Source organism: Schistocerca gregaria, chromosome 5, assembly GCF_023897955.1.
Source record: "Schistocerca gregaria isolate iqSchGreg1 chromosome 5, iqSchGreg1.2, whole genome shotgun sequence".
In the NCBI taxonomy this organism is placed as follows: Eukaryota; Metazoa; Arthropoda; class Insecta; order Orthoptera; family Acrididae; genus Schistocerca; species Schistocerca gregaria.
The window spans coordinates 655,499,901-655,512,345 of record NC_064924.1 but is presented as its reverse complement, the minus strand read 5'-3'; the positions used below and the strand labels follow the sequence as shown (position 1 = coordinate 655,512,345).

The 12,445-nt window shown below is 40.0% G+C and overlaps 1 protein-coding gene across 3 annotated transcripts in view; it reads right to left on the bottom strand.

Moving 5' to 3' along the window:
* Window positions 1–12,445, bottom strand: part of LOC126272673 (PX domain-containing protein kinase-like protein) — a 137,399-nt gene that overhangs the window by 54,727 nt on the left and 70,227 nt on the right. For all 3 annotated transcript variants that reach the window (XM_049975690.1, XM_049975691.1, XM_049975692.1), the window contains exons 7-8: window positions 11,118–11,341; window positions 10,949–11,029 (exon numbers count right to left, since the gene is read on the bottom strand). In XM_049975690.1, the coding sequence (XP_049831647.1) occupies window positions 10,949–11,029; window positions 11,118–11,341 (305 nt within the window). The remainder of the gene's footprint in view (window positions 1–10,948; window positions 11,030–11,117; window positions 11,342–12,445) is intronic.

Here is a 12,445-nt window from a genome sequence, read left to right as displayed (position 1 = left end):
CCTACATAGGTAGGAATGATCATCAAAATAAAATAAGAGAAATCAGAGCTCGAACAGAAAGGTTTAGGTGTTCGTTTTTCCCGCTCGCTGTTCGGGAGTGGAATAGTAGAGAGATAGTATGATTGTGGTTCGATGAACCCTCTACCAAGCACTTAAATGTGAATTGCAGAGTAGTCATGTAGATGTAGATGTAGATGTAGATGTACTACTTTAAGTGTCGCATTTCCTAATCCAATTCCCTCAGCATCACCCGATTTAATTTGACTACATTCCATTATCCTCGTTTTGCTTTTGTTGATATTCATCTCATATCCTCCTTTCAAGACACTGTCCATTCCGTTCAACTGCTCTTCTAAGTCCTTTGCTGTCTCTGACAGAATTACAATGTCATCGCAAACCTGAACGTTTTTATTTCTTCTCCATGGATTTTAATTCCTACTCCGAATTTTTCTTTTGTTTCCTTTACTGCTTGCTCAATATACAGATTGAATAACATCGGGGAGAGGCTACAACCCTGTTTCACTCCCTTCCCAACCACTGCTTCCGTTTCATGTCCCTCGACTCTTATAACTGCCATCTGGTTTCTGTGCAAATTGTAAATAGCCTTTCTCTCCCTGTATTTTACCCCTGCCACGTTCAGAATTTGAAAGAGAATATTCCAGTCAACATTGTCAAATGCTTTCTCTAAGTCTACAAATGCTAGAAACGTTGGTTTGGGTTTCCTTAATCTAGCTTCTAAGGTAAGTCGTAGGGTCAGTATTGCCTCACTTGTTCCAACATTTCTACACAATCCAAACTGATCTTCCATGAGATCGGCTTCTACTAGTGTTTCCATTCGTCTGTAAAGAATTTGCGTTAGTATTTTGCAGCTGTGACTTATTAAACTGATAGTTCGGTAATTTTCACATCTGTCAACACCTGCTTACTTTGGGATTGGAATTATTATATTCTTCTTGAAGTCTGATGGTATTTCGCCTGTCTCATATATCTTGCTCAGCAGATGGTAGAGTTTTGTCAGGACTGGCTCTCCCAAGGCCGTCAGTAGTTCTAATGGAATGTTGTCTACTCCTGGGGCCTTGTTTCGGCTCAGGTTTTTCAGTGCTCTGTCAAACTCTTCACGCAGTATCGCATCTCCCATTTCATCTTCATCTACATCCTCTTCCATTTCCATAATATTGTCCTCAAGTACATCACCCTTGTATAGACCCTCTACATACTCCTTCCACCTTTCTGCTTTCCCTTCTTTGCTTAGAATTGGTTTCCATTGGAGTTCTTGATATTCGTACAAGTGGCTCTCTTCTCTCCAAAGGTCTCTTTAACTTTCCTGTTGACGGTATCTTACTCCTAGTGAGATAAGCCTCTACAAACGTACATTTGACCTCTAGCCATCCCCGCTTAGCCATTTTGTACTTGCTGTCAATCTCATTTTTGAGACCTTTGTAATCCGTTTTGCCTGCTTCATTTATTACATTTTTATATTTTCTCCTTTCATCCATTAAATTCAACATTTCTTGTGTTACCCAAGTGTTTCTACTAGCCCTCGTCTTTTTACCTATTTGATCCTCTGCTGCATTCACTACTTCATCTCTCAAAGCTATCCATTCTTCTTCTACTGTATTTCTTTCCCCCATTCCTGTCTATTGTTCCCTTATGCTCTCCCTGAAACTCTGTACAACCTCTGGTTTAGTCAGTTTATCCAGGTCCCATCTCCTTAAATTCCCACCTTTTTGCAGTTTCTTCAATTTTAATCTGCAGCTCTTAACCAATAGATTTTGGTCAGAGTCCACATCTGCCCCTGGAAATGTCTTTTAATTTAAAACCTTTTTTTTTTTATACATCATTAAACCTACTCGTGCATTACCCCTATTTGATTTTGTATCTATAACTCTGTATTCACCTGACCAAAAGTCTTGTTCCTCCTGCCACCAAACTTCACTAATTCCCACTATATCTAACTTCAACCTATCCATTTCCCTTTTTAAATTTTCTAACCTACCTGCCCCATTAAGGGATCTGACATTTCACACTACGATCCGTAGAACGCCAGTTTTCTTTCTCCTGATATCGACGTCCTCCTGGAGAATTGGAATGGGGGACTATTTTACCTCCAGAATATTTTTCCCAAGAGGACACCATCATCATTTAATCGTACAGTAAAGCTGCATCCCCTCGGGAAATATTACAGCCGTAGTTTCCCCCTTGCTTTCAGCCGTTCGCAGTAACAGAACAGCAAAGCCATTTTTGTTAGTGTTACAAGGCCAGATCAGTCAATCATCCAGACTGTTGCCCCTGCAACTACTGAAAAGGCTGCTGCCCTCTTCAGGAACCACACGTTTGTCTGGCCTCTCAACAGATACCCCTCCGTTGTGGTTGCACCTACGGTACGGCTATCTGTATCGTTGAGGCACGCAAGCCTCCCCACCAACGCCAAGGTCCTTGGTTCAAGGGGGGGGGGGGGGGGGGGGCGGGAACACATCATACAAAATGAAAATATGTACCAAAGTAGAATTTACACCAATGTCTCCCACTGCCTTAATTAGGCCATCTGACACACCTCTAGGACCAACCTTAACATTCACTACCACATCTGTTTCCATCTAATCAGTTGTTATAATTCTAAGTCCTGTTAGCAGTCTCTCCAAAGTTACTGGTATTTTAAATTTCTCATGATTCACACAATATCAAACTTTCAGGCATGAAGGTATTGCTGAACATACAAAGCGTATTCTCGTAGAAAAACATGGGATATGCTTCACACACCACCCAAATAACAGAGATGGAAGCTGTCGATTTAATGTCATATTGACAACAATGTTATAGCGTATGTTCAGCTAGCACCACATCCACCTCAAATGAAGCATCGAAGAAACTGTCATAGCTAACTTAGGGAAGTAATAAATTAACTACAGCAGGATGTCTGGAAAGGGGTTCCAACTAGCTCTTCTCTGTCACAAATCCTGCTCAACTTCCATGCCTCCAAGCTCAGTCCTGCTACTTTTCCTACATAAGTAGTGAGTAAAACACAGTTATTACTAAGTCTTAAATCATTTATGGACTTGAAGAATAATACTAAAACTTGGATGCTTTCCTGGCAAACTATTTGTAGAAATGGTTCTCGAGTGAGATGCCAGATGTCATCGTGATATCCCCACAATATTTCAATGGCACGACGGATTGAGATCTTCAGGTGTGTTACAGACACTACTGAGCTCTGACTGAAGCCTGCTATTTGTGTCAGTCTAAGTGGGAGTGGTAGACCTAAATGTGCTAAATTTGGTGGCCAATTGCAATGATTTCATTATCACTTGCAGGGAGGACAACTACACCACTTGTTGGACAACAAACCAAGGACTGGCACATGCACAAAGACTGTTGCTCCTAATGTGCGATGCAATTGGTCCCACCATGCCCTCTGTCAGAAACTGCATGCTAAAATATATGTCGGTGTTGCTATGCAACCAACCCCTCCATCGCCATTCAAATATTTTGTTGAATTTTCTCATTTTGAGATAACTGAAAGGTGATCTGTTTATTTGTTAAAAACTAACCCAACAGCCAAGAGCCATTTCCTTTTCTTTTTCTTTAAGACAACCGGTATCAACAGACTATGCTGTCCTCTTCTGGTTTTAAAATCTTTTGTTGTAAAATATGTTCATTTTATTTTAAGCTGACCTCGTGCACAAGATGTCAGTCGCGTAAAAATAGGACATTAAAATGGTTTGTTATCGCTGAAATATTTAAAAACATAAAGCAACTTGTGCAACAAGCTATTTCCATACACATATTGCTCACAGTTGCTTGTTGTTTCATACAAATACCGAACAGAATAGCACAACTGTTTACATATGCTGGACATATTCTAAACAGTTTTTTATCAGATATTTAGGTCGCAACAGCAGCATTATCCCTGACCAATAGTTTCTCTTAGTGGATGCTATGACTTTAACATTTGGGATCCCATGCTGTGCGAATTTGGAAGCTTGGTCCTCAGGTCATAAGATTTGTTGAGCAGTGAATTTCCATAATTTTTATTTTTTTTAATTTCACTGTCCTGGTACAACATCAACAAGAGAATTTTAGTACTTTGTGGTCATTATTGTACCCCTTTCTGTGGCAACACTGAGCCACTGCAGATTTCTCTGGTTGGTTCGGACGTGTGTGTCACCAATGCTTGATGAAATCTGTCTTCCATGGTGTGACAAGTTTGTCTGACATATGACTTCCTACAGGTACTAGGAATTTTAGAAATGCCTTGATTGTCCTTCACTGATCCTAGAAGAGCTAGAGTTTCACTGGTGCACAGAAAACATATTAAACATTGTCTTTCTTCAGTAATTTTCCTATTTTTGAATAAAACACAGCCAAAGTATGGCGTGATAACTATTCCTCTCTATTCTTCTAGCTCCTCCCATTGACTGACATGTGCAGGGTGTAAGACATGGGGAATATCCATTTTGCAGGAAGACAGTGCAGAGATGGCGTAGCTAATTGCATCAGCTGTCTGGATCCAATATGGCTCATGCTCTATGGACCAACTTTCTAAGTACACAACTTTGTTGTGAAGGATGGTCACAGCTGACGAGTTTTAAGTGTATACCCAAGTTTGTTGATTTAGGTACACAGCATGACTCAAGGTCCCACCCCCTTATCTGCAGCAACACTCCCAGGAATGGAATTTCTCATTTTTCTCCATCTCCATTATAAACCTGATGTTAGGATGCTATGAACTGACATGATTTAATGCATTCAGCAATGCGGTCCAGTGGGGCAGAATACAAAGACGCCATGAACATTATGCCAACATCACACTGATTCTGAACTCCGAAACTTGCAATGGTCTCTCTTCAAGGTCTTCCATAATGTGAATTACCGAGCATTCGATCTCATTTAAGTATATGGCTGAAAGAGTCACCCTTCAGAAATTGTGAAACGAACCCTGTCGTCCAGGACTGTGTGCCACAAAGAGCACAGATCTGGCAAGGGATGAGGAAATTCGCAGGCATCTATTGTGCTGAATGAGGCCTAAGCGCTGTAGTGTGCGAGTGAGACAGACGAGAACCTACATCTTAGGGAAACCCTGTAGGAGATGTTTGTGGCCAAGGAGAGGTAGTAGTGTTAAATATGACAGAACTAAGATCGGCCATAAAAGAAAACATTTAAGGAAACTATTTAATTCTGTAGTAGTGCAGGGAATGAAGCCACAGTAATTTTAATCTCCCATCCTCCATAAATTTTTATGGCGATCCAAATAAAACTTGAATATTGGTCATCTCCATAATAGTTTAGGACTTACTGTTAAAGTGAAATTATTAAGTTTTGTAACAAAGACCTGAATGCAAAAATCTGAATGCTTTGGTCGATCTTAATCATCAACATTTCATACAGAAGCACATCATTAAAATGACAAATGTTGCGACTATCAACTCTGAAACTGTATTTGTTTAAAAGATATAGTAAATTTAAATTATCAGTATTTTCAGTTAACCATCAGAGCAACATTTCCTCCACACAAAACACATTGAATGATAACAGCATGACAATTTAGTGCATAATTATTTAGAATGTGAAAGTGGCCAAGCTTTGATTATTTAAATAGGTTAAAATGTGAAATAATGTAGAATAAGCTGCAGCCAATCAGATGGATAGCTTCAGGAAAGAGAAATGCCGCAGTCAGTTGAGGAAGGATGTTCGGCGGATGGGAAATATGGCTGGGTACGGGCACAGGGACAGTGCTGGTGGAGATGTGAAAGTGGGCAGTCGGTCTTTAGGCAGCTATGAAGGGAAACGACTTAGAAAATTTCACGTTGTGTGGTATTGCGGGACAGTCTCTGAGCGATGAGCAGCTGTGTACCTGGTGTGAACTCTTAACTTTTTGCATAATTAACGAGGTGGAGTATTGGACTTTTAATTCACGATGAGATTGTGAATGATCGAACTGTGTCAAATGGATATGCGTTGGAGTATAACAGTGATTCCAAATACGACCACTTTCACTATTGGTTTACTTTCTGAATAAACATTATTCTAATAAAATCACAACTGCATGGCCTACATCATTTATGGGTCATTAATTTAGCTCCCGATATTATTATTACTGATGTTGTATGTTATATTAATATTGTATGTTTCATACAATTTCACAAACTTGACATCAGTCAGACAATTTAACCAAAGGGTTACAAACACCTAATTTAGGGTGTGTAATGCAACACGTGCAGTTCAACCCCTAGACAGTTTGAGCCAAGACATTTCGACAAAGAGGAACCGCATGTGAGCCCGAACATCTATGGGACATTCACTCACAATAAAAAGATTAGCTACAATGGGTGATAAGTGGCTACCCATTGCTACACTTTTAGTCTGTTCAAAGTATTGATCACTGAATAAAAACTAGGTCGAAATGAGCATATAATAGAACAAATCTATGAATTCCCCTATCAGCATCTCATCAATGAACAACAGTGATTTCTGCAACGGGATTTGACTGAAAGGTGAGACTATGCCAAAATTCACTAGTATATCTGATGGTACGAGCCGACGAATGAAGTTTTCCAAGTTGCACATGTAATGCTCACATTTTCCTACTGAAGGCTAAAGGGCTAAATTGCAAGACTGGATGTTTTGTCAAGTCATGTGTTTGCACCGTAATAGCCTAATATTACTCACAATGGGTCAAAATGGCACTATCTTTGTGAATCAGGCAATCTGTATAGCCTGGGAATGATGGATGCTTGCGTACATAGTCTCTTGGCCACAAAATGACCCTGATGCCCTTGAGGAGCTATAACTTTCTTTGTTGTCGTTTTGGCTTGGGGTCCTTGTTTAGTACACAATATGCAGAGCCATCTAATAGCTAGTTCATCTTGCTTAAGTACGTCAGTCTGGAGAGGATGCCATATGTGTTGCCCTTATCCTTCTGGAAAATCATAACATGAGGAGCCTGTCATAAGTATTGAGACACTGACCTCTCTACACTTAAGATATTGTTCTTGGGTACTGATGCCCATATCAGAGCACTGCATTGCTCCTCCTAGTCATCTCTACAGTGTCCCTGGTAGTTTCAGGACTCCCTGTTTGACAGGGCTAATGATATCCAGAATTAGTAGTACCCTTGGGGTGGGCATGAAGTTCAGACCCTTCTCCAAGACTAAAAGCTATCCCTCAGACAAGTTTTGAGCATTAGGCTGTACTTGGTCCATTTAGAAAGTGTGTCTTCTAACTTACATTCTTACAGCAAACAACAACAAAAGCATTTAAACTTTTCAATTTTACACGTTGTGTCATGTTGCTGGTTGGTTGGTTGTTTGGGGAAGGAGACCAGACAGCGTGGTCATCGGTCTCACCGGATTTAGGAAGGATGGGGAAGGACGTCGGCCGTGCCCTTTCAGAGGAACCATCCCGGCATTTGCCTGGAGTGATTTAGGGAAATCACGGAAAACCCAAATCAGGATGGCCGGACGCGGGATTGAACCGTCGTCCTCCTGAATGCGAGTCCAGTGTCTCACCACTGCGCCACCTCGCTCGGTGTCATGCTGCTGCTTCCAGTTCAAGAACACCCAAGTAGCACTACAAACACACGACTAAGAATCTGCTGATGGTCCAGGCAAAAATCTTCAGATCAAACATAAAGATCTCAGAATATGATGTCCAATACACTCCGAGTATGGTGAATCCTCTCCCTCACTATTATTAATTGTTTTCCACTGCAGTCTTCATAAACTGCATCCTCTTAGTGAAGATCGGAATAAATCTAACATATTGGAATCTTCATAAGAATGTAAGGGCACACAACAGTCTGCTCCTCTTTTTCTGAAGTTTATCAAACTTATTTTTTTCACCATTTCCTCTCCTGTGCAGGTACAGGATGTGCTGTGCTATAGATTTTCCTGACAGAATAGTTGTAGAAATGGTTTTCAGGTGAGTAGTTGGATGTCACTGTGATGTCCGAACAATATTTCACCAGCACAACTGACCAACACCTTTAGGTGTGACAAACACATTGCTCAGCTATGACTGACACCTATTTAACCAGTCTAATTGGGAAACACACAATTGTGAAGGTACCAAATTCAGTGGGCAGTAGTTAAGATTTCGATATCAAAAGCAAACAGGACACTTCTTGGATGATGAATGAAGGACTTTGGCGCATGGGGAAAAGCTGTCATTCCTACTATGTGCTGACATCAGCCACCCCAGTACCCTCTGAGCGAAGCTGCATGCTGAAATAACCTTCTGCACTGTCATATGGCCATCAATGCTATTGTTGTCCAAATATTTAAGGTGACACTGCAATGTCACCCCTTGGATTACCAGTAGTTTCCCATGATGGTCACTGTGACTTTAGAATTTCCATAACCAGATCCCATGCTGTGCTAAATTGGAAGCCTGTGTGTCTGTTTACAAGATTTGTTGAGCAGTGTATTTCCGCCACATTTTTAATCATGCTATCCATGTACAAAAATATCAATGAGAGAACTTTGGTGCTTTTGCAGTGCATATTGTGCATCGAACTGAGAGAGAAGGTGGTAGACATTCACAGCATCACGTTTACAACAGAGTTGGAGAATAAATGGAGAACTACTGCTCCTGGATGTGTTGGTATGGAGAAAAGAGGATGGTACTTTGGATCATGCTGTATTTTGTTAACCAACACTGACCGATTCACACTTACAGGCCAGCAGCTGTCACCATCTTTCCCAACAAAATGGTATTCTTAGGACATTGGAGCATTGATCATGAGTCATATCAGATTTAAACAGCTGATCCAATGAGCAATGCCACCTTCATACCACCTCCCTGCAAAATGGAAGTATTCTGACTGGACTATTTGCCATGCATTACACCCTGTAAATGTCAGGCAATGGGAGGGGCTAGAATAAAGAGAAAAATAAGGAGGAATAGTCATCCTGTCATACGTTGACAGTGTTTCTTAGAAAATAGGAAGATCACCAAAGAAACACAAGGTTAAATTTGTCTTCTGTCCACCAACAAAACTGAGGACTGTTCTAGGTTCAATGAAGGACAATCTTGGCTTGCAAAGGCCTGGTGTTTGTATGATTCCTTGTAGCCATGGACAGTCATACACTGGACAAACTTGTCACAACATGGAAAGCACAAGTGTCAAACTTCGATGACACACATCTGGCCCAACCAGAAAAATCGACAGTGGCCGAGACTGTCTCGGTATGGCGTACAATATTAGCCACTAAACTGCCAACATTTTATCTTTGTAATGGAACTGCTTAATAAAATAAGTGGCAGAAATTAACAGCTTGACAAATCTTATGAACAGACATACAGGTTTTCAATTTACCAACACTGGCAATATTAAAGTGACAATGACCAGAATTGGAAACTACTGGTCATCAAAAGGATGGCGATGCAATGGTCACTTAAATATTTGGATGACAATGGTGAGAATGGTGCTTCAGCAAGTGGCTTCTGACAGAGTGCAATGGTGTGGCCTACGGCAGTGCACAATAGGAACAACAGCCTTTGTGCATGCCATTGGGTCCTTGGTTCATCGTCTGACAGATAGTGTAATTGTCCTTCCCAGTACTGATATGAAAATATTTACTACTGGCCACTGAATCTGGCCTCTTCATGCCCATGCATTTTCCACTCAGACTGACATTAATGGCAGGCTTCTGCAATACTAAGCACTGTATTTGACACAGCTGAAGATGTCAGTCATTTTCACCAATGGAATATTGTGGGGAAATCAGAACAACATCTAATGTCTCATCTCAGAACCATATTTACAACATTCTGATGAAATCATCTGCCAGATACAGTTATATAAAACTTAGATGTAGCAACTTGAGTAGTAGTTGAAGACAGTATTATTAGTTGCATCAGAGCCCAAACAGCTTATTTTCCTTGCTTTCCTCCTTCATCACAATGCTGGATCCTAGGTGACAGTAAGTGTAAATCCATGTAAATCCTCTACTACTGTACAGCCTGTGTTCCAGATGGGTTATCATCATAATGATGCCGTTATTTACGGCAGCTGTTATAAAACATCTCTCACATCTCCCCAAAATCATCATGATTGTTTTCCATTGCTTAGTTCAGTCACACACTATATAGTTTTCCAAGTAGCTTGAAAGGTTGCTATGTTTTCAGCAGCAAATGTAAATTTTAATCTCCACTATACTACTGGTCTCCCGCCTTGAAGAGTGACACTCCATTCCATCAAGCAGCAGATTATTTTATTCACTCACAGGTTTTAGGAATGAAAATATCAGTGTAGTGAATCAACTCTGTAATGTGAAAGTGGTTAATCACCTGTAGCCCATCTGCCAATTCCCACGGAGCAGAATTCGCATCAGCAAGAGAGGAGAACCAATAGGAATGTTTCATGCCGAGATCATTAATTCCACTGATATCCCAGTCTAGTACAAAGCCCTGAGTAAGATTAATGCAACTGGGTTACAGCATATGCCCCACCAATTGCCCTGTGATTTATGTTTTGTCTCACAGCCATTCCCACTTGGCACATGACTCACCTTGATGTTTAAGAGGTTTATTTTTATTTTTACAGAGATGTATGTATACTTCCCTTACAATCTAGGCAATGCACCTAAGAGTCTCAATCTTTGTGATACACAATCTCTCACTGATTCACTTAGGCTGATTACTGAAGCATGCCTATAGATTATAGGAAAAAAGGGTTGACAATATTGAAGAGCCTCTAATGAGCCAAACTTTTCGCAGCCCAGACTGGTCAAGTTTGCTGTCGTGTGCGCCGCTTAGAAAAATTCAGGGTGCACATTTGCACTGCAAAATGCTTCAGGTGATATATATATATATGTGTGTGTGTGTGTGTGTGTGTGTGTGTGTGTGTGTGTGTGTGTGTGTGTGTGTGTGCGCACGCGCACGTGCGTGCGAACAACTCTCTTAACATAACAAACAGCCATATGACATCAAAGCTGGCAAATATACAAACCAGTTTTTGCTTCCTGTTTCTTTTATCACCTTCTGTTGTCAGTAACTCTTGCACTTTCACCAAACGTTTCTGCTGCCTGACCTATATAAAATGCAGATACACACAAAAAGATTAATTTTTTGATGAAAAAATATATGTGCTAAATCTGATACTTTGTTACAGAAATTACCATTTTCTGTTCTTCTTTTAGTCTCTCTTCCATCTTTTGTCGTGCATCCTTAAGGGCCTCTCTCAAATGAGATGAAAATTTTAGATAAGCTTGTTCATCAGCTGACGTATTTGAAAGACCATTTGAAGTGAAACCATTAAAAAAAGGATGTGCCAAAAGGGTAGGAATTGAGGGCATACCATCTTTGCATGCTTCTGTAGATAAAATGGACTCTAAAAGTGAACCTGGAAGAAGAAGAAGAAAATATTATACATACTGAAACATAACAAAAGTTTATTGTTTGCAGCAATAATGGAAATTCCTGGATTGAAAAATATATAAAATAAAGGAAATCCCTCCCTCACCTAAACCAGACTGACTGTGCTATAGGTGAGTGGCTGACTTTCCATTATTTTACATAAAATTTTATTTCGTAGTCTTATATTCTACAGGAAATCCACACCTTGAACTTAACATCAACTGTAAAAAGAGATGAGTCTACATTTTTTAAAATTAAGACATGTTAGATCGTAAAACAGGAAAGTGAACTAATATACAGGGTGATTATAATTAAACTTTCAAACTACTGGAGAAATAAAATCACTGGTCAGAATGACATCAAATTGCAACGGAATATTATTTGAGAAGAGGGAAAATGTATGGCAGAAGAAAAATAAATAGTTACAAAATGAAGCAATAGATGGCACTGTAAGCATCATTATTTAATAGTGGTTGACTGCAAATGACAAATGAATCGTACAACAATGGCTAAGGTGTACGTTTGATGTTAAACAAACTGTACTACTCAGTGTGCATGAGTGTACAGGTGTGATATATTAGTTACGTAAGCCAATCTGCCATAGCAAGATCATATCACATCGGATGGGAAAAATCGGTGTTTAATGGTTCTGAGGCCTAAAACTGCATAAAAAGCATCAATCACATCAGTTTTTAACTGTCCTGAGGCCAAAAACTACAAAAGAATCATCAAGCAAAATCAAATCAGATTATTAATTTCCATGTGACTGAAGCAAACCATGTTCAATATGCTGTCCACCATTTTCTGCAAGAAGTTGAAATCGAGAAACAGCATGTTCTACAACTGATCAAAGTGTTTCCGGGGTCATGTTCAGAATGTGTTTTTGCAATACATGCATTCAATGCAGCTAAGTTTGCAATTGGAACACTGAATACAACATCTTCCAGATAGATTCACCACCAGAAGTCACACAGATTAAGATCAAGTGATCTGGAAGGCTAATCTGTAGAGAAATGTCGACTGATAACTCTAGCATTTCCGAAATGGCACTTCAACAGCTGCTTAACTGGATTTTCAGTATGTGTAGGTG